The 23,439-nt window shown below is 42.1% G+C and overlaps 1 protein-coding gene across 1 annotated transcript; it reads left to right on the top strand.

The window, feature by feature from the left end:
* Positions 1-20,646: 20,646 nt before the first annotated feature.
* Positions 20,647-22,518, top strand: LOC122813878 (zinc finger protein 501-like). Its single transcript, XM_044086419.1, has one exon. The coding sequence runs from the start codon at positions 20,704-20,706 to the stop codon at positions 22,072-22,074; it is 1,371 nt and encodes a 456-aa protein (XP_043942354.1). The 5' UTR covers positions 20,647-20,703; the 3' UTR covers positions 22,075-22,518.
* The last annotated feature ends 921 nt before the right edge of the window (positions 22,519-23,439 follow it).

Below are 23,439 nucleotides of genomic sequence, written 5' to 3'. Positions count from 1 at the left end.
CTCTGATCTCTAGCTTGGAAAGCTGCCGGCTCGGATCCAGGTCAGATCTGATACCCACAGGTTGCTGACAAATGAAGTTACCTACTCAGATGGAAAGTTATGGTGAGTACATAACTTCTTTTTATGTTGTATGTTAGAGATGTGAGAAGGACTTGTATTCTTCATTGGAAGTTTTGAAAGCACGTAGTTGTTTTAAATTTTGATTTGGATGTTTATTCATTGATGTGTTGAGTAACTGTGGTGGTGCTGCGGTAGCGTTGTCGCCTCACAGTAAGATGTGGTCCTGTTCGATTCTCAGCTAGAGCGTCTTCTGTATGGAGACATGCATGAATGGGCGTACCTTCGTTGAAGGTTGTGCGTCAGGGCTGGCAACTCGGCACTTAAAAAATCTACTGCCAATCATTAGCGGACCGAAGTTCCGCTGTGGCGACCCCTAACCGGGAAAAGCCAAAAGACACAACAATATTCGCTGATGTGTTGAAGAATGTTTTGCTTGTTTTTGAAATAAGTGCTTAGTGGTTGTATTGGTATTGATACTGCTACAGTTATTTTGTTCTTTTATTTGTGTGTGTGTGTGTGTGTGTGTGTGTGTGTGTGTGTGTGCGCGCGTGTGCATGCATGCCTTCTTAAAACTCCACTGCCAGTTGTTCTATGGACTGCTGTTGTGCTGTGATGACCCCTAACAGGAAAAGCCATTTGGAGAAAAAGAATATTTGTGTTTTATTTATTTTGATGGTCATTTTACTCATGTTGACCTGATGTGTAAACTTATCTATCTATAGATACACACACACACACACACACACACACACACACACACACACACACACACACACACACCTCGAGCCCTGTATTCACATTACACACAAATGCACACACATACATAATACATACACAATGTAGCAAATAGTTTTACCCTTTTTTGACCAGGTTAGTCCCACTAGGCCATTGACCCCATTTCAGGGGAGACTCAAGGTGGTATTCATACTGATTAGGTAAGATTTGTCCAGGGCACAGAAGAATTCCCCTAACACTAGAGGATCTCTTTCATCTACCTGACCTATAAACAGTTCAGGAAGATTGGACCTCAGTTTAATGTCTCATCCAAAGGATGGCACACTTAGGGGGCAGCAACCCCCACTGTTTGCTGCAGTGTCAGTAATACAAAATGAATCTGGGCTTCTGGTGTGGAAGTAGAACCCATATCCTTCTGATGTCCTTACTGAGTCACTGTTGCAGTAGTCTTAACAGATGGTTGTAGCTCGCTAAAGTCCAGCCGGGGTACAGAACTTCACCTTCCTAAGAAGTACATCCAGATAATGACCCCAGTTCATCAGCATAAGTATGTAAAACTGGATGTATGTGTGAGATCTTAAGAAAATCTCTCTGCCAGGTCTATATGTCTGATCAGATAAGTGCCCCTTTGTGAACCTTCCTTTCTAAACTTTTTACTGTTTTGCATGCTTTCATTAGTTGTCAGCTAGGAGGGGTAAGTGCAAGTGCAGTAGACAAATTCCATATAAAGATTTGCACATTAAGTGTCTCTTTTGCCAAGGCCCTGAACAGGACTATAAAACATGCTGCAGCTGTCAGTCATTGTTCCTAAAACCCTACAGTCTAGGCTTTCCACATGTAATACCATACTCGAGGCCCAACACCTGAAATGCTTTTCTTACTCCATCATGACTGAAGACCCAGATGTCAGCCTCCTGCCCAAGAAAAAGCTTAAAAGGCCTAGAGGGGAGTCTCCTTCTCTCATCTCAGTGGGACATACCCACTGAGGTTGATGAATCCACGGTATACCAATTGTCTTCTTATGAGCCCTCTACCACAAATCTGCCAGTGGGCGGTATGACATCCAAAACCTTGTAGATGACTGAATCCACTGACGAACCACAACTCATTAATTCAGAGGGTCCTTCAGGAGTTCCTCAGATTCTTGTGTGGGAAGGGATTCCCGGTACTGTGATAAAAATGTACCAAGGCTCAGAACCTCCAAAGCTGCTACTGATGAATATCTCCCCTAAGAAGCAAAAAACAAAAACTTAAGCACTCGATGCCTGCAGCTGTGGTCATGGAGAAAGAATGGATCGTTTTTTTTTTTTTATCAATGGTTATTCATGACAATCATGTCTCTGAAGTCTCCTTCCCTTGTGACCCAGCATTTTCAGATCACACCAAAAAACATGTTTACATTCTTATTCCTCTGAGGAGGAACCAGATTGAGATTCTGAACATTTTTGGACTGCTCTCACCAGTTGCATTCTCCAGAACAGATATCCTCAGATGAGGGAGATTCACTTTCTCCAGATTCTGCTTTGGAAGAGGCTGCCTTTGAAGAAACCTTACTAAGCACAATGAAGCATTTGGAATGGCAATCTAAACAGGTGTCTGAGGTGCAAAACATATACTACAACTTATTACAGATGGGCATCCATGCACCTCCTCCAGTTCCCCCAATGTTAGATGCCTACCTAGACACACTTCAAGCCAACTTTCTACATTTGATTCTCACAAGGCAACAGGTGTTCCAACGAATCAAAGGATTAGAGTGAGTAAGTCAGTCAGTAAGAAAAAGCAGTCTGCTGATTTTATGCTGTTTATGTCCTGAGCATCATATTAAATTATATATTGAATGGTGGATTTGAGCTGTTTTTTCTTGCTGACTACATTTGATTCTCAGCCTCCTGCCAGACAGGTACTACAAGGTTCTTGAACTAAAGTACCTTTAAAAAACCTTTGGCAGACCTGATTGCAATATCCCTGGCCTTGAGCAAACCTTCCAATCTGCCTTCTGGCACTAATGTCTTACCCAGTGGGAAGGATAGTCGAGCAGTGGACCAGTGAGGGAAAAAAGTGCATACTTTAGCCTTCAGAGCTATTAACTACCAAACTGAAATAACCAAATATTTATTCTCTGTATTACAGTTTTTAAACAACACCATCGGTGAGCCCCAGACACTGGAATCAGAGCAGCTATGTAGTCTCTAGTGGCCCAGGCCTCACAAATAGCCTGGCACAGTATAAATTCAGCTTTAATGATGCTGTGGATGCCTCTTACAGGGTGGTTGCTACTGGCTCAGTGGTCAGTGGTATTACTGGCTGAGAGGTCAACCTATTACAGAAGATTTCAAGTTAAAGATTCTAGATGCTCCCTTAGATAACAACCTGCTTTTTGGTTCACAAGCCGCCAGCCTTTTCAAGACTTTGCAGGAACAGGGCAAGACAATGAAAGAGTGCCATCAAATTTTGCTTTCTACAGTTCCCAGATACCATAAAAATTATCCATCAAAATCCATCTCCTTTGCCAGGAGACATCCTAGAATACCTCACAGGCAAAGCAAAATTCCTAAGAAAAGTTTCCCATAGAAAAACAAAACTCTGGGAAAGTTCAATTCTATAACCACTGACTTCTTAACACTTTTCAGAAGTGAGCAATGTTTGGCCAGACAAGCCCTCAGGTCCCTGGGACTCATGGCTGTCACTATCCCTATGTTGCCCCTCACCAGACTACAAAGTAGGACAATGCAGCGGTATCTGAAATCAATGTGGTCCCAGCACTCTTGCCCTCTAGATATCCACACTCCTGTCTTTCCTTGCATCAAGAAGAAATTCCTTTGGTGGAGAAGTTCCTCTCAACCCAGGTCTTTCTTTCGCTCCAGTCCCAAACAACCAGGTCCCATTTAGAGATGCTACAAACAGGGCAAGGGGGCTTGGACAGGAGACCACAGAGTTCAGGTAGGGTGACCTGCCACTTTATTAAAAGAGCACATCAACATAAAATAAATGAGGGGATTATTACTAGTCCTACAGACCTTCTCACATCTTTGAAAACCAGGCACCCTGCTGGTGTACACAGATGACACCACATTGAAGTGGTACCTCTTTGATGGCACAGTGGTGCAGTGGTAGCATTGTCAGCTCACAGCAAGAGGTTCTTCAGTTTGATTCTCAGCTGGAGTGCTTTCTGTGTGGAGTCTGCATGTCTTCCCTGCATTCGTGTGTGTTTTCTCTTGGTACTCTGGTTTCCTCCCGCCTTACACATACATGTGTCTGGAACATTTCTCCCCAGGCCTCTGTTGAAAATTGCCTTTGTTCCAAGTTGAACTTTCCCAGTAAACAAATGTGAAATAAATACATAAATAAATAAGCCAGCAGGGAGGCACAAGATCCTACCTCCTGGACAGGCTGGCACAGGAAGTCTGTCACATGAACTCTCATCTGAATCTTAAACTTACAGTGATGTATATTCCCTCTCAGCAGAAAGTATAGGCAGACTGGCTAAGCAGGGACATAGAGGACCATCAGGAATGGTCCCTGAACACAGAACCTTTGAAATCCATAATTCTCAGATGGTGGACTCCTCAGATAGATTTCTTTGCTTCCCCCAAGCATCACCTACTCATGCTTTCTGCTCAAGGAACACATCACCTCTAGTCTGGAGTACATATGCCTTCTCTTTCCAGTTGGTGGGGAAGTTCCTTTATGCACATCCCCCTCTGCCTGTGCTTCCATGGCTCAGGGCCTGCAATGAATCTCCAAAATGCCAACTTCTAGCACCTTTCTAGCCAAGACAACAATGGTTCCTGCATGTTTCACTTATCGTAGAGAAATTACCAGAGAATCCCTCCAAAACCAGATCTAATCACTCATCAGAAATGGTGCTCCTTCATCCAAATTTGACTTCAGTCATTCTAAACATTCCAAATTATTGGATTCTAATCCTGCAAGACCCACCTTTTCTGAAGAGCGGGTTTGAGTCCTACAAGAAGCCAGGAAACCTAACACTAGGAAATAATACACAGCCAAGTGGAAGAGGTGCTTAGTCTGTTATCTTAAGAAAATCTTCAACCCCTTCTATCGGATATCGTCCACAGTACTTATGTGAATTATTACATTCAGGGTTGGCCTACTTGTCCATAAAGGCTCACTTTTCTACCATTAATATTTGTTTACCTTTGGAGTCCCCTCTCATGAGGAGGACAGATGTTAATCTTTTTTCTGAGAGTTGTTCTACACCCTAAACCGTCAATGAAGCCTATTGTCCCACCTTGGAACATTTTTTTTTCTTTTTTGGAAAAATGTACTTTACCGCATTTGAACTGGCTGCTTTGGTTATTCTTAAATTCTTGGAAAACAGTGCTCCTGCTGGCCTTGACTTCAGCCTGCAAACTCTCAGAACTCCACACTATCATGGCTATTCCACCTTTCCCCATCTTCCACAGAAATAGGGTGAACTTCAGGGCCAGTCCTTCCTTCATGCCAAAAGTGGTGAATGAGCTAACCCTTAACCCAACAATTAATTTACCTACATTCTCCCACAATCTCCAAAATGTGGGGAAGGAATCTTACACTCCTTAAACATTCACAGACAATTGAGGTTTTACCTGTGTAAAGCTAAGGATATCAGAAAAACAGACAAGCTGTTCATCTCCTTTATGCATTCCATGTTAAGATAGCCAGTTTCCAGACAAACTATTGCTTCTTGGATCTGAAAATCTATTTCCTTCTGCTACTCTCACCATGGGAAGGCTTTACCCATGTGGCCAAAACCACATTCCACTCGAGCAGTGGCCTCATCTGGGGCCTTGTACAACGGGGTGATGCCAGGTCCATTCTAGAAGCAGCTACACGGTCATCTGTCCACACTTTCACAAACTTCTATACGCTGTATGCATTATCCAGATGCAGAGCACTGTTTACCAGACTGTTTTGTGTGGCCTCCTGGAGTCTTCTCTTTTCTTTTCCTTTTCTTTAAACCTACCACCCTTCTCTCTCTCTACAGCTCTGGGAATCATCCATCTGTTAAGAATACTGCAACAGTGACTCAGGACATAGTACAGTTGTGTAAGAACTTACTGTAACAGTAAATGTCCTACTGATCACTGTAGCTGTAGTCCTTCCCTCCCACCTTATACCCCTTTTCTTATTTTTCTCTCTGTTTTAGCAGAAACCTATGGCTTATATTCACAGACATGCAAGCATTATCCTGGGATATTACAGCTTTTATGAGGGGGGACTTGTTTATCCATTTCAAGATGACCAGTCTCCTTCCTAGATTTTCTTCAGGCCTCTGCTGGCTTGGAGATAGACTGAGGATCTCAGATGCAAGTCTGATTTTTATATCCCTACACTAATGACTTCAGGTCATTGTCTTGGCATACATCATAGGAAGGTAAAGCTTTGGTACCCCAGATGGACATCAGCAAGCTACAGCTCATCTGTTAAGAATGTTGCAGCAGTGATCAGTAGGACATCTACTGTTGTGGTAAGTTCCATCTGTCAGCACTAAAGGTGAGTGCTCTGTACATTCACTTAATACACTGGAGACGGTTATTTATTTTTGTGCAGTTTAGTAGATCAAAATAGTTTATTCTTGGAAAGAAAAACAAAACTAAGCTTACAAAAATAACCATTCTTTCTGTATCAATAAAATTGAAAAGGTTTCTTTTTGTTCTTGGTTGTGGTAGCTTTGGTCAAGCTGTCACACACCTGGTGCATCACAGCAAGTCCAGAAGTAGGCTTCTAATATTACACACGTAAATCGTGGTATTCCACAAGTAAATGCACATGAAAGCTTCTGGTATTCCACTAGTAAATGCATAGAAAGCTTCTGGTATTCCGCAAATAAATTCAGAACTTCTGCTTATAATTTCTACAAAAGTTTTCACTCTTAGTCTTACAAATTCCCGCTCTGAGACAGGCAAATGTCTTTAAAATCATGCGCTGTAGCCTTTAATTTTAACATTGGTTCAATAAGTGTATCAAAATTAACCTCTACTGTCCTAATTTATACAATGATGGTATATATGCACCATCACTGTATTCATACCACATTATGTGGTATATACGCACCACCTTATAACAGCATTTCTAACACTTTTGACTGCCCGTATCCCATAAAAAAACCTTCCCAGCATAGAATCCATGGTTTTGTAGGGAATTAAATCAGTTATGAGAGCAGAATAACCCATCTGCATTCAAGTGGCTACTGCCAGGCCTGTATCAGATAGTGATATTAAATGGATGTAATGATACACCCTCTCTAGTCAGATTTACGTTGACATCCTGTTTATACAACCACTGCAGGAGTGCACGGTCAGTTACCAAAGTGAAGCTGCATTCTATTAAGTAATGCTGTAGGTACATATATCTCCAGTTAATACTGAGACATTCCCTCTCTGTTGCAGAATATCTTTTTCTCAGACATACTTATCTTATCTACTACTCAAGGAGAAAGTTATTTCTCACCACCTACTTTCTGAGGTAACAGCATCTAACTCGGTGAGAGATGCATCAGTGTATACAACAAAAGTTTAGTAATGCCAGGGCAGGCAGGACTGGGTGTTCTTCATGTTTCACTGTTGCAGTCATCACATTTGGGTTATCTGCTTGCAGTAGCCCTCAGTCGGCCTGATTATCAAAGTCTTGGGACATGTGTTGGTTGCTGTCTCATCTTCCATGATGTCAGGTAGTCAGGGGTATAAAGCATGCAGCCGATGCCATTACATCAGTCTTTCTTGCCTTGAGGTGCCCAAAGCAGAAGCAGTTCACAAGTGCCGGTTAGCAGACTCCTGAAATTTTCATTTTTGAGTTTCAGATCCAAAGTCTTCAACTAAGCTAAGTACCCCATTGGGGATCCTTTTTCTTGCTCTAATCCAATGTCAGTAAAAGTTAACAACTGTATTTCTTGTGAAAAGCAAATATCTCATAAAGATTTTCATTCTGCATTCCTTGCTTAGGCCCAGACCACGACGTACCTCGCTGTCAGTTTTGTGCCTTATTCAAACCTCATACTATTCGTCATCGGTTCATTTACGCATCCAAATATTTTGGTACTCGGTTCAGTTATACAGAAATGGCTTCGGTAAGCCACCCAACTACCGACATTCCGAAAAAACGCAAAGATAAAGAGAGAGACCGAATGCATAGGTCCAAAGCTGCCGGCGACGCTTCTCCTAAGCTAGTCGCCAGTTCGCCGGTACTCAGTGAGGTGCTTTCGCAGCCCCTGATACCCGCTACTTCAGATTCACAGCCCTCTACTGAGACCCATTTGGAGTCCGGTATGCTGCGAGATGCTTCTTTGACTGTGGAACCTGCGGATGTCTCTACCTTGGATGGGTCCGGAGCCACTGTGCAGGCACTGGCTTCTGAGGGTGTATTCAGGCCTACTGACTTGCATATTAAACCAATGCCATCTTCTTCTTCAAGGCCTAAAACTCGATCTATGCCTAGAAAACCGACACCCAGACTCCGTGGTCAGGTCCCTATGCCTAAAAAGCAAATTATAAGAATGGCTGAAGACCTTATTACTCTAATCAGGGGAAGCCACCCTTCCCCCTCTGAGACCTAGGACTGATTTTCCTTCTGATTATTCTGATCAGGATTCTGAAATTTCTGTTTTCTCTGATGACCTGGATTTTCCCTTATCTACCTGTGAGGATTCTGATGCAGAGGAATCCATTCCTTCTGCTTCCCCTCCAGAGGATTTCTCTTTTGGCGAAACCTTGCATACTACTAGGGAGCATTTCCACTGGGAAAGCCAGGATTACTCCAAAAAGAGGCTTAGGGAATTCTTACTCCTGCCTCAACACAGGCCTTTAGCTATCTCTTCTGTACTAGACATTGGTGATGATGCCTTCTCGGAATCTAGCCTGGCACCTGACACTTTACCTCCTGCTCCCAGAAAACCTGATAGGTATTACAGGGTACCCGACTCTCACAAGTTCCTCTTTAAAAATCCTACTGCGGATCCTGAGACCATTTAACAGGGACTCAAGGGCATTAAGGCTACTATTGCCAAAAATCCTACCCTGTCTGATAGAGATTCCAGGGCCCTGCATAGATGGGGTAAGAATGTATACACTTGTGCAACTTTAGCCATTAGGCCTTTAAACTGCCAGTTTCATATGTTAAAGTATCAGCAGCATATTATTGGATTGCTTAAACAGAAAATGATGTTAATTCCTGACTGTGCTGAAAATAAAGAATTGCAGGATTTAATGCATTCTGCTGAACAAGTTGGAAAACATACTTTGCAATGTGGTTTTGATTCATTATAGAGGCATCTTGCAGGGCTGCTGTCACTGGGTCTGTACTTAGAAGGCATGCTTGGCTTAAGGAGCAATCTTTGCCAGATCATGTTAAAGCTAAATTACTAGATGCTCCCTTAAACCAAGACTGCCTGTTTGGCAACAAAGCAGAAGTACTTAAAAAGATGGAGGAAAAAACTAAATTTATGCAAACTGTTAAAGATTTCCTGTAAGTACAAACTACCAGATTTAGTAGGCATTGGCCCTCTAAGAATTGGTCCTTTCCTGCCTCTTCCAGGCCTTCTCAGTCCAAACCCAGAACCAGCAGAACACCCAGGCTTCAGTCGCAAGGTACTCACAGGCCTAAGCAGTGGGGGGGGCTCCCACTTCCAAAGCAGGGAGTAGTAAGACTCCCCCCTATGGTAAACTGTCTCAATGACTTAACTTTAAACATTCCAAGCCCTGCTCAACTGACTGTTCCTTAAGGGGGAAAGTTTGCCCTGCATGCAAAAAATTGGGAACTCATTACCCAGGACAAATGGGTTTTAAATATAGTTTCCCAAGGATACAGATTCCACTTCCACTCCTTACTAACCCCAAATGGCTGGCCAGACCTACCCCCAAATCAGTGGGCAGAGGCTGAAAAGCAAGTTCTCCCTCTTTTAAGCATCAGGGCTATTCAACATGTTCCAGAAGAAGAATGGGGGCAAGGTTTCTACTCAAGACTTTTCCTGGTACCCAGAAAAGACAATTCCTGGCTTCCTATCCTGGACCTGTCTATCCTAAACAAATTTTTGGTAATCCCAAAATTCAAGATGCTAACTCTTCATCAGCTTCTTCCCATGCTAGGCAAAGATGCTTGGTTGGCAACACTGGATTTAAAGGATGCCTACCTGCACATCCTAATAAGGGAATCTAGCAGAAGATACCTACGCTTCAGAGCAGGCTACATGCACTATCAGTTCTCTGCACTGCCCTTTGGCTTATATACTGTGCCCAGGGTATTCACAAAGTGCCTGGCTCCAGTCATTGCATTTTGCAGGCAAAGAAATATTCAAATATACCCACACATGGACGATTGTCTAATTCAGGCAGAAAGCCAGGACGTACTATTAAATCACCTGGCATTTGTAAAGAAATTGCTAACTTCTCTGAGGTACACCATAAACGAAAATAAATGACATATTGTACCCTGCCAACAAATTGTATTCCTGGGAGCAAGCTTGAATACAACTTCCCAGATGGCCTACCTCACGCCAGAGATAAAAGTTCATTTGACAGCCTACTTCAAACTACTGGCCACAAAGACCCAGCTATCGGCAAGGAAAATACTGCAAGCCCCAGGGTTCATGGCCTCCTGCAGTTTACTAATTCCATATGCAAGACTGCATATGAGGAAGCTACAGTGGTATCTAAAAAGCCTATGGTGTCAACATTCTCAGGATCTAGAATCAATGATTCCTATTATACCTTGTTTACAGATATTGCTTCTTTGGTGGGCAGAGGCCTGCCACCAAAACAAGGGACTGCCATTCACTCTACCCCCTGCCACCCAAACCCTAACAACAAACGCATCAGACTATGCATGGGTGGCTCACTTGGCAGGGCAGTGCATTCAGGGCAAATGGAACCCAAGTCAAATGCACCTACATATCAATCGAAAAAAAATGTTAGCTGTATAGAATGCTCTGACTGCCTTCAAGGACCACATTCTTTCTGTACAATCATTGGTAAAGACGGATGACACCACTGTTATGTGGTATATAAACAAGCAGGGGGGAACCCACTCATACCCTCTCTGCAGACTAGCCATGGCTCTGTGGAACACAGCCTTGAGCTACCAAGTGCACCTACAGGCTCAATTCCTGCCAGAAACAACACACCTCTAGAAGGCAAACCTCAAATTTCTTCAGAAACAGAAACACCACGAAATTCAAAGGAAGACACAGAAGTAGCTAACATCCATCTTTATTCTTTCCATCCTGGTACCTCAGCTGTTCGCCTTCAATGGGTCCCATGGGTTTATGCAAAATGCTAAAATAAGATTAGCATATGTGGGGGCACAAGCTGCCCCCATGGCTACCCCTTGGATCTGCTGGAAGAACTCACCTTTAAAATAAATAAAATTGTTGCTTAAAACCAAGTCCATAAGCCAAAGACATGCTAACTTGTCATTCCTACCCATATGTCCATAATCAAACACATTTTAAGTGTATCAAAATTAACCTCTACTGTCCTAATTTATACAGTTATGGCATATATGCACCATCACTGTATTCATACCACATTATGTGGTATATACACACTACCTTATAACAGCATTTCTAACACTTTTGACTGCCACTATCCCATAAAAAACCCTTCCCAGCATAGAATCCATGGTTTTGTAGGGAATGAAATCAGTTATGAGAGCAGAATAACCCATCTGCATTCAAGTGGCTACTGCCAGGTCTGTATCAGGTAGTGATATTAAATGGATGTAATGATACACCCTCTCTAGTCAGATTTACTTTGACATCCTGTTTATACAACCACTGTAGGAGTGCACGGTCAGTTACCAAAGTGAAGCTGTATTCTATTAAGTAATGCTGTAGGTACACATGTCTCCACTTAATACTGAGACATTCCCTCTCTGTTGCAGAATATCTTTTTCTCAGACATACTTACCTTGTCTACTACTCAAGGAGAAAGTTATTTCTCACCACCTACTTTCTGAGGTAACAGCATCTAACTCAGTGAGAGATGCATCAGTGTATACAACAAAAGTTTAGTAATGCCAGGGCAGTCAGGACTGGATGTTCTTCATGTTTCACTGTTGCAGTCATCACATTTGAGTTATCTGCTTGCAGTAGCCCTCAGTCGGCCTGATTATCAAAGTCTTGGGTCATGTGTTGGTTGCTGTCTCATCTTCCATGATGTCAGGTAGTCAGGAGTATAAAGCATGCAGCCGATGCCATTACATCAGTCTTTCTTGCCGTGCGGTGCCCAAAGCAGAAGCAGTTCGCAAGTGCCGGTTGGCAGACTCCTGAAATTTACATTTTTGAGTTTCAGATCCAAAGTCTTCAACTAAGCTAAGTACACCATTGTGGATCCTGTTTCTTGCTCTAATCCGATGTCAGTAAAAGTTAACAACTGTATTTCTTGTGAAAAGCAAATACCTCATAAAGATTTTCATTCTGCATTCCTTGCTTAGGCCCAGACCACGACGTACCTCGCTGTCAGTTTTGTGCCTTATTCAAATTTCGTGCTATTCGTCATCGGTTCATTTATGCATCCAAATATTTTGGTACTCGGTTCAGTTATACAGAAATGGCTTCGGTAAGCCACCCAACTACCGACATTCCGAAAACATGCAAAGATAAAGAGAGAGACAGACTGCATAGGTCCAAAGCTGCCGGCGACGCTTCTCCTAAGCTAGTCGCCAGTTCCCCGGTACTCAGTGAGGTGCTTTTGCAGCCCCTGATACCCGCTACTTCAGATTCACAGCCCTCTACTGAGACTCATTCGGAGTACGGTATGCTGCGAGATGCTTCTTCGACTGTGGAACCTGCAGATGTCTCTACCTTGGATGGGTCCAGAGCCACTGTGCAGGCACCGGCTTCTGAGAGTGTATTCAGGCCTACTGACCTGCATATTAAACTGACGCCATCTTCTTCTTCAAGGCCTAAAACTCGATCTATGCCTAGAAAACCGACGCCCAGACTCCATGGTCAGGCCCTTATGCCTAAAAAACAAATGATAAGAATGGCTGAAGACCTTATTACTCTAATCAGGGGAAGCCACCCTTCCCCCTCTGAGACCTAGGACTGATTTTCCTTCTGATCAGGATTCTGAAATTTCTGTTTTCTCTGATGACCTGGATTTTCCCTTATCTACCTTTGAGGATTCTGATGCAGAGGAATCCATTCCCTCTGCTTCCCCTCCAGAGGATTTCTCTTTTGGTGAAACCTTGCATACTACTAGGGAGCATTTCCACTGGGAAAGCTAGGATTACTCCAAAAAGAGGCTTAGGGAATTCTTACTCCTGCCTCAACACAGGCCTTTAGCTATCCCTACTGTACTAGTCATTGGTGATGATACCTTCTCGGAATCTAGCCTGGCCCCTGACACTTTACCTCCTGCTCCCAGAAAACCTGATAGGTATTACAGGGTACCCGACTCTCACAAGTTCCTCTTTAAAAATCCTACTGCAGATCCTGAGACCATTTCACAGGGACCCAAGGGCATTAAGGCTACTACTGCCAAAAATCCTACCCCATCTGATAGAGATTCCAGGGCCCTGGATAGATGGGGTAAGAAGGTATACACTTCTGCAACTTTAGCCATTAGGGCTTTAAACTGCCAGTTTCATATGTTAAAGTATCAGCAGCATATTATTGGATTGCTTAAACAGAAAATTATGTTAATTCCTGACTGTGCTGAAAATAAAGAATTGAGGGATTTAATGCATTCTGCTGAACAAGTTGGAAAACATACTTTGCAATATGGTTTTGATTCATTAAGACATCCTGCAGGGCTGCTGTCACTGGGTCTGTACTTAGAAGGCATGATTGGCTTAAGGAGCAATCTTTGCCAGATCATGTTAAAGCTAAATTACTAGATGCTCCCTTAAACCAAGACTGCCTGTTTGGCAACAAAGCAGAAGTACTTAAAAAGATGGAGGAAAAAGCTAAATTTATGCAAACTGTTAAAGATTTCCTGCAAGTACAAACTACCAGATTTAGTAAGCATTGGCCCTCTAAGAATTGGTCCTTTCCTGCCTCTTCCAGGCCTTCTCAGTTCAAACCCAGAACAAGCAGAACACCCAGGCTTCATTCGCAAGGTACTCACAGGCCTAAGCAGTGGGGGGGGGGGCTCTCACTTCCAAAGCAGGGAGTAGTAAGACTCTCCCCCCTATGGTAAACTGTCTCAATGACTTAACTTTAAACATTCCAAGCCCTGCTCAACTGACTGTTCCTTTAGGGGGAAAGATTGCCCTGCATGCAAAAAATTGGGAACTCATTACCCAGAACAAATGGGTTTTAAATATAGTTTCCCAAGGATACAGATTCCACTTCCACTCCTTACTAACCCCAAATGACTGGCCAGACCTACCCCCAAATCAGTGGGCAGAGGCTCAAAAGCAAGTTCTCCCTCTTTTAAGCATCAGGGCTATTCAACATATTCCAGAAGAAGAATGGGGGCAAGGTTTCTACTCAAGACTTTTCCTGGTACCCAGAAAAGACAATTCCTGGCTTCCTATCCTGGACATATCTATCCTAAACACATTTTTGGTGATCCCAAAATTCAAGATGCTAACTCTTCATCAGCTTCTTCCCATGCTAGGCAAAGATGCCTGGTTGGCAACACTGGATTTAAAGGAAGCCTTACCTGCACATCCCAATAAGGGAATCTAGCAGAAGATACCTTCACTTCAGAGCAGGCTACATGCACTATCAGTTCTCTGCACTGCCCTTTGGCTTATATACTGTGCCCAGGGTATTCACAAAGTGCCTGGCTCCAGTCATTGCATTTTGCAGGCAAAGAAATATTCAAATATACCCACACCTGGGCGATTGTCTAATTCAGGCAGAAAGCCAGGACACACTATTAAATCATCTGGCATTTGTAAAGAAATTGCTAACTTCTCTGAGGTACACCATAAACGAAAAGAAATGACATCTTGTACCCTACCAACAATTTGTATTCCTGGGAGCAAGCTTGAATACAACTTCCCAGATGGCCTACCTCACGCCAGAGAAAAAAGTTAATTTGACAGCCTACTTAAAACTACTGGCCACAAAGACCCAGCTATCGGCAAGGAAAATACTGCAAGCCCCAGGGTTCATGGCCTCCTGCAGTTTACTAATTCCATATGCAAGACTGCATATGAGGAAACTACAATGGTATCTAAAAAGCCTATGGTGTCAACATTCTCAGGATCTAGAATCAATGATTTCTATTATACCTTGTTTACAGATAGACTTTCTTTGGTGGGCAGAGGCCTGCCACCAAAACAAGGGACTGCCATTCACTCTACCTCCTGCCACCCAACTCCTAACAACAGATGCATCAGACTATGCATGGGTGGCTCACTTGGCAGGGCAGTGCATTCAGGGCAAATGGAACCCAAGTCAAATGCACTTACATATCAATCGAAAAGAAATGTTAGCTGTATAGAATGCTCTGACAGCCTTCAAGGACCACATTCTTTCTGTACAATCATTGGTAAAGATGGACGACACCACTGTTATGTGGTACATAAACAAGCAGGGGGGAACCCACTCATACCCACTCTGCAGACTAGCCATGGCTCTGTGGAACACAGCCTTGAGCTACCAAGTGCACCTACAGGCTCAATTCCTGCCAGGAAAGCTAAATACACTGTCAGATGACCTAAGCAGAAATCGCATAGACCCACACAAATGGAAACTGGAACCAAAGATATTCAACATTTTGAGAAACAAATGGGGGAGCCCAGAGATAGACCTGTTTGCCTCCCCCCAGAACTACCAATTGGACACATTGTGCACAAGGACTCCCCACAAACAAGCTTCGAAAGTGGATGCCCTGTCTTTCACCTGGAAAAACAGTTTATGCCTCTCTCCCTTTGCCTCTCATCTCCAAGGTACTACTAAAGATCAAACAGGACAAACCAAGGACAATACTGATTTGCACCAGACTGGCCACGCCAACACTGGTACCCCCTCTTCCGCAGTGTGTCACTGCTGGCACCATGGCACCTGCTTCAGACCCCTACTCAACTGTCTCAGCCGGAGGGTCAGATTCTGCACCCATAGCTTCAAACCCTGAACCTGGCAGCCTGGCTAATTACCTGATCTCTCTGTTACCATCCCTCAGTAAGCAAGTGATGAATGTCATTCTGGAGGCAAGGAGGCCTAGTACTAGAAAATCTTATGCTGAAAAATGGAAACGATTCTGTTCCTGGAGCCAAATTCAGGGGATGGGCACAGTGGTGCCTAATTTACCTCAGATTCTTCAATACTTAACTAAGATGCTTCACAAGGGCCTTTCCTTTTACCCCATCAAAATTCATGCCTCAGCCATTTCAGCTCATTACAATACAGAACCACCCCTCTTCTCTCATCCACTGCTGAAGCAATTCCTCAGAGGGGCCAAAAACTTAAGACCACCCAGGAGAGCCCCTACACCAGCCTGGGAACTTAACTTTGTATTGAAAAAGCTCACTCTACCTTCCTTCGAGCCAGCTGCAAATGCAGTGTTGAAATTCCTTTCTTGGAAAACAGCCTTCCTTCTAGCCATCACTTCAGCAAGAAGGGTGTCTGAATTACAGGCCCTCATGGCTGTGGAGCCTTTCATAATTTTTCATGTGGGCAGGGTGTCCCTCAGGACCAATCCCTCCTTCATGCCCAAGGTGGTATCCAGTGTGGCCTTTAATCAGTCCATCCATTTGCCAACCTTCTTTTCTAATCCACAGAACAAAAGGGAACGAATACTGCACTCCTTGGACGTGCACAGACAACTTAGATTTTACTTGGACAGGACTAAACTCTCAGGAAATCTGAACAGCTGCTGGTTGCATTTGCTGCAGGGGCAGAGGGGAAGGTTATTTCAAAGCAAGCCATTTCTAAGTGGATAGGCCATTGCATTCATTTCTGCTATAAGCACCATGGAAAACCTACCCCACAGGGATAAGACCACATTCAAGCAGGGCTGCATCTATCTGTACAGCCTTTCTCAGAGGTGTCCCTACCAGGTGACATCCTAAAAGCTGCTACTTTCACCAAGCATTACCACTTGCCAATTTTTTCTAAATCCAGAGCTGGCTTTGCCACTGCAGTCTTGCAGGGCCTTATAGCTGGTCCTACTGCTATCTAGTTACCTCCTCCCATCCTTAGCTTTGGGAATCTACCCAAATGTGATGACTGCAACAATGAAACACGAAGAACATAGTACAGTTGTGTACACTTACCATAAATGTAGATGTTCTAGTGTATTGACTGTTGCAGTCCTGGTTACCCTCCCTCCAGCCCCCTGACTTCTATCGACTATACCTCTATTCTTGTTTACTATGCTTAAAGCTTTTTGGTGTATTTGCTTTTTTGTTGGAGGAGTAACCTTTTATATAATTTCTTCCCATTATGTGGCCACCTGACATCTGGGGCAAGAAAAACTGATGTAATGGTGTTGGCTGCATACTTTATACCCCTGACTACCTGACGTAATGCAAGATGAGACAGCAACCGAAGCAGGACTCAAGACTTTGATAATCAGGCCAACTGAGGGCTACTGCAAGCAGATAATCCAAATGTGATGACTGCAACAGTGAATACACTCTAACATCTACATTTATGGTAAGTGTACACAACTGTACTTTCTGAACATAGCATAGTTTTCAAGTTGTCAAAAGCACCTTACAATGCTGGGTACAAACTTTTGTAAGCAGCATGCTAGTTTCATTTTCATTTGGTACTGAGTATAGCCCAGTTTTTGATAGTTTCTGTTTTATCTGTTTGAGATCTAGTTACCAGTCTAGTTACCCATCTCACAGTCCCATCGCCTAGGTTGCTGCTGTTTGAGGTCTAATTACCCCTCTTGCAGTCCCATAGTCTAGGCTGTTGCTGTTTGAAGTCTAGTTCCCCCTCTTGTAATCCCATAGCCTAGGTTGTTGTTTGAGATCTAATTACCCCTCTCGCAGTCCCATAGACTAGGTTGTTGTTTGAGATCTAATTACCCCTCTCGCAGTCCCATAGTCTAGGTTGTTGTTTGAGATCCAATTACCCCTCTCGCAGTCCCATAGCCTATGTTGCTGTCTTCAGTCATGCAAAGCATACTTGTGGCAACTTTAAGTGCAAGTCCTCCTTGTTTTAGAGAGTCCAACACAGTTTGTACATTGTCTAACTGTGATCCCACTGTTTGTATAAATGGCTGTGTCTTCAAGGGACAGGCATGAGGTTTCAGAGCCTTATCCATGAGCTTTTGAAAGGTGACAGGAGTTCTGTGAAGTGTAAAAGGTAAGACAGCATAATGAAAATAACCTGTTGGGTGGAGAATGCCATCTTCTCCTTCTGGCTTTATGGGTAAAATAAATATGCTGGTATCCTTTTCTGAAGCCTTTGGTGGTTAAAAACCTTGCTTTGCCTAGCCTCTCAATGAGATAATCTATGTTGGATAAGTGTTAAATTTGAATGTCATTTAGCTTTCAGAAATTATTCAAAAAATATGGGTACAAAAGGCAAACCATGATACAAAGAACAAAACATGTGAAAACACGCTACACAGTCAACCTTCCAAAGCTTTAATGTAATTAAGTAATTTGCTCCTCAAAATAAATGGACTTCTATTCTAAATTCTATAATGTAGAGACTGCATTTAAAGCACCATGAAATCACATGATCCAAAGCAACCACTTGTAAACCATTAGACCTAACTAACTGCAGTACAAAAATGCAACAATAAATTCCAATTATCTGTTATTACAGACTGTGATACAGGTAAATAAGATTACAAGAATGCAAAAACAGATTTGTAAAGGACAGATCTGCATGGAATCTGTTGTTTAGGAGCTCTAAGTTTAAGCAAACTGTTAAATGGTTCCTTGTCATTCTCATTTATTCCAGGAATTCTGCAAACATTCAGTTTTATCTGCCATAACAGCTCACTGTATTTAACTGTTTCCTCCCAGACACCCCCCAAGAAAGTTTAAATTGAAGTTGGGTAACTATATTGGGCAAAACAGGTATAAACCTTATTATGACTGTAACAAACTTCATGATAATCAAAGCAACGTGTTTGTGAATTCGAGTCTGGAAAAGTGAACATGTAACAGCTCCACAAAGTGAAGAATGACTGGGTATTTCGGGTAGTGTTTATTACCACAGAATTGTGCTGGGTTTAAAATGTGTTTGTTAGATAACATTTTGCATTACTTCTACAAAGTGATAAGTACCACAATGTCTAGTATTTATCAGTATTTTTCAGTAGCAAAATTCAAATGTAAATAGACACACTAGCACAGTAACAGGTTCTCTCTTGCAGATAAACAGTCAGTATGCATATCTGCTGAGAACAACCTAGCTGTTTCTGAAACTACAATATGTAAAGTTTTCCATTAGAAATATACAAGGAATGGACTACTCTTACTTAAAAACAGAGAAAAATGTCCATCAGAATGCCAGGACTGTACAATAAAAAAAACACTTGAGAGACATACCGAAATTGTTTGCTAAGCACAGTAATGCAGCTTAGTGGTGGGTATTATAAGGAAATACATCTTTCTAGAGTGGGGGAGTCCACATTTTTGGTGTTGAAGCTGACATCGCTCTTTTACAGTATGCTCTCTTCCTATAATGCTGCAACAAACTATTGTTTATATTTGTGTGTAAGATGGGTACTGTGGCACAATTCTTAACATATTGGGATTACCTGCAGGAAGGTATGTGCCCAGCCATCTCACGTTCCAAAGCTCTGTAAACATATGAACACAGATTCCTGTTTATGTAAAGATGCATACCAAAGTCCTTGATAAGGAGGCAGTCAGCCCTCATCATCTTTTTTTCCCTACCATTTAAGATGAAAGCTGTGTTCTGTGAATGGAGAGCTTACATCATAATTCATTTTTGTAACAATCAAACTGTAGTGCCCTGCCCTTCAAAGCTAAGGATTGAGACAGATACATGTAAGTATAAGAGCAGGCTCCATGTCTGATTTATGTACATGTAAGTATCAGGGCAGTCTCCATGCCTGATTTATGTACATGTAAGTATAAGGCCAGGCTCCATGCCTGATTTATGTATGTGTATGTTTAAGGGCAGGCTCCATGCCTGATTTATGTACATGTAAGTATAAGGGCAGTCTCCATGCCTGATTTATGTACATGTAAGTACAAGGGCAGTCTCCATGCCTGATTTATGCTTTCACTGCCCTTCTAGGATGCAGCAGGACTAAACCTCCTAAAGGTGTTGGAGCTGTAACTACAAAAGTGATCCTACTTAAAGTCCTACAGTTATAGTGAGTTGTTCACACAACTGTAAAATGTATATTTTATCATGGATCACTGCTGTAGTAAAATTCTTGACATATGGGAAGACTTCCAAAGCTGTTTCAGGAAAGAGAGGAGGAAAAGCAGGATTATGTCCCTTTGGCTCTTAATCAAGACTGGGTGATGTTGGAGAGAATTTGTTGTAAAGAGTGTGATTACAAATAGTTATTTGATAGGGTATGAACAATATTGTAGTAGACGGTACATTAACAAAAGGGGGTGAATGGGGAAACAACAGAGACCAAACTGTGAAGCGTGCATCTGAAATTACCTAAAACTGAATGCTGGAAGTTAGATGCGAGGACAATGGTTATTGAGGAGGGAAGAGTATACAGGGGCAGAAAGGTTAGAAGACAGCTATATGTCAGTATTACAGAACTGTAAAGCAGCAGTTAAGTTTGTGATTTAGGCTACCTGATATGAAAGAGCAGTTGACAGAAATAAATTAAACAGCTTCTCACAGTGAACAAATTCTGATAAAAGATGAAACTGAACTACTTAACCTTATTTTATTAGTGATGTTAGTAATAACAGAATAAAATAATTATGAACAAAAACAAATCCAAACTTTTTAAATTGCTAAACTTGTACACACATCATTGTGATGGAATACATTGCATATTTCTTTTGTTCTTGCAATAAAATACTTTCAAATAATCTGTTCTAGGTATGAAGAGTACAGACTGCAATGCGAATTGCAGTCAACAGCCAACACTTGTGACATCACAGCTCCATGACCCTACAATTAACCTCCAGCAGAGGTATCAGCCTGCAAAGGACATTGACAAGGTTTGTCTCACTGATGTACCACAGGTTCCATCAGAGTATCAGAGCCGCCAAACCCCTGAATGTGACAATGGAACACCTGCGACACGTCACCTGACAGAGCATCTGCAGCCACGTGCTCAGCCTGTGAAGGTATATGATGAGCTGTCTCTCACTCCTTCTGTAACACTTCACTCAAGACACGGCTGCAGCAAGAGCTCTGAACGTGGCACAGTTGAGAGATTCCATGTATGGAAAAAAACACACAAGTGTGCTGAATGCAATAAGTCTTTCACATGTGCCAGTAGCCTGAAAAAGCATCAAGTCATTCACACAGGACTGAAACCATATAAATGTACTGAATGCTGTAAGTGCTTCACATATCTCAGAAGTCTTCAGGTACACTGTGCCACTCACACAGGCATGAAACAACATAAATGTACAGAATGCAATAAGTCTTTCACATGTCCCAGTAACCTGAAACATCATCAAGCCATTCACACAGGATTGAAACCATATAAATGTACTGAATGCAGTAAGTGTTTTGCATGGGTAGGCAATCTTAAACAGCATCGTGTCATTCACACAGGATTGAAACCATATAAATGTACTGAATGCAATAAGTGTTTCACACATGCCAGTAAGCTGAAAAATCATCAAGCCATTCACACAGAATTGAAACCATATAAATGTACTGAATGCAGTAAGTGTTTCACACGGCTAGGCAGTCTTCAACAGCATCTTGTCATTCACACAGGATTGAAACCATATAAATGTACTGAATGCAGTAAGTGTTTCACACATGCCAGTAACCTGAAAAATCATCAAGCCATTCACACAGGATTGAAACCATATAAATGTACTGAATGCAGTAAGTGTTTCACACAGCTAGGCAGTCTTCAACAGCATCTTGTCATTCACACAGGATTGAAACCATATAAATGTACTGAATGCAGTAAGTCTTTCACACGGCTAGGCAGTCTTCAACAGCATCTTGTCATTCATACAGGATTGAAACCATATAAATGTACTGAATGCAGTAAGTGTTTTGCATGGGTAGGGAATCTTCAACAGCATCTTGTCATTCACACAGGATTGAAACCATATAAATGTACTGAATGCAATAAGTGTTTCACACAGCTAGGCAGTCTTCGACAGCATTATGCCATTCATACAGGATTGAAACCATATAAATGTACTGAATGCAATAAGTCTTTCAACTGTGCTAGTGGCCTGAAAAAGCATCAAGCCCATTCACACAGGATTGAGCATTGAGTTCCTAATGGAGAGATGAAAATTCAGCAAGCAAAGGAGTAATAGTGCTGAAGTTGAATTTATCCTCAAGTCTTGGTGAGTACCTTCGTGAGGTGGACCCTGTTTTTTTTTACAAAATCTCACTAAGGACACACTGATATATAGACTGTATTTGTATAGCATATATCATGGACAGAAGTAAGTCAAAAACAAAAAAGACAGCTGGCTGCACAAATCCCAGGATAAAAAAGCACCCACTCCTGGTAGGCACACCGGTACCAGGACTGGAAAAAATGACAGTGTAGAATCCTCAAAATCTGGAAATATTCCTACAATGGGGCCAGGCCAGGCCCAGAGGAAGGATGGCCCTCCTTGTAGAAGGAAGTCGCAGTCCACAAAAAATCACAAAAACCAATAGGCCAAAGAAGAGCCATAAAGACAATAGAGTGGACTGTTGAGGATAAGAAAGAAATTATGTATTGTTACTGTTATGCAAAAAGCCTAAAATGTCCAGACAGAAAACATATAAAAAGAGATTAAAAGAGAAATTAGAGAAAAGAAAAATGCTTTTACAGGAAAAAACTGTAAGAAGCCTCAAATAAAAATGTGCGTTCATTAATAAAACAGATTTTTGAAAAACAATATATAGATCAAGAAACTTTGATCTGTTTGGAAAAAGAAGCATCTGAGGAAGTGCAAAAATGTAAACAACAGAACGTAGACATTTTTGAAAAGTATAAAAAAGAAAAAATGGACATGGGAAAGAGAGAGAGATTTGAAATGGTGCGATATTTATGCAAAGGAGAAAGACAAGTTAATTAATATAGAGAAGGCAGCCACAAAGATATTCGAAGAGAAATACAGGCAAAGGCATCTAGATATGGAAAATTTCACAATAAAAAATTAATATCACAAAGATGGAATGTGGAAGAAAGATTAGTAAAGCAGAAATGGAAGTTGAAGTTATGGACTGTCTGCAAAGGGAAGGATTCAGTGTAGAAAATCTAATGCAGAAAGCACTACAACAGGATAGAGCAATGGATATCCAAATTAAGGAGAAGCCAGTGAAACAGGAAGCAATTGGTCAGATGCCTTAAACAGGAAACCAGTATAAACATTCACTTGAAGCTAGACAGCTTGGGAAGAAACAGGAGACTGTGGAAACTCTGATGCAGTCAGTGTTCAGGAGTGACAGGCCAGTGAGTTCCCATATGACAGAGCAACCGATGGCACAGGATGAAATTGAAGAGAAGGTGCCACAGGGACATGCTATAGAACTTTCTATAGAATGCCCACAGGAAGTGGAAAACAAAGGATGTGCCCTCAGTCTGGAAGAAAATGAACTAAGGGAAGAGTTGCTTGATCTAATGGATCAGATAGATATAT

The sequence above is a fragment of the Protopterus annectens genome, chromosome 10.part0 (assembly GCF_019279795.1).
Source record: "Protopterus annectens isolate FY-2018-M chromosome 10.part0, PAN1.0, whole genome shotgun sequence".
Lineage (NCBI taxonomy): Eukaryota > Metazoa > Chordata > Ceratodontiformes > Protopteridae > Protopterus > Protopterus annectens.
Note: the sequence above shows the minus strand (reverse complement) of the source record. Positions and strands in the feature narration are given on the sequence as shown.

What these genes read in the sequence shown, in the direction of transcription:
- LOC122813878 (XM_044086419.1), top strand. Translation starts at nt 20,704, where the DNA reads ATGAAGAGTACAGACTGCAATGCGAATTGCAGTCAACAGCCAACACTT.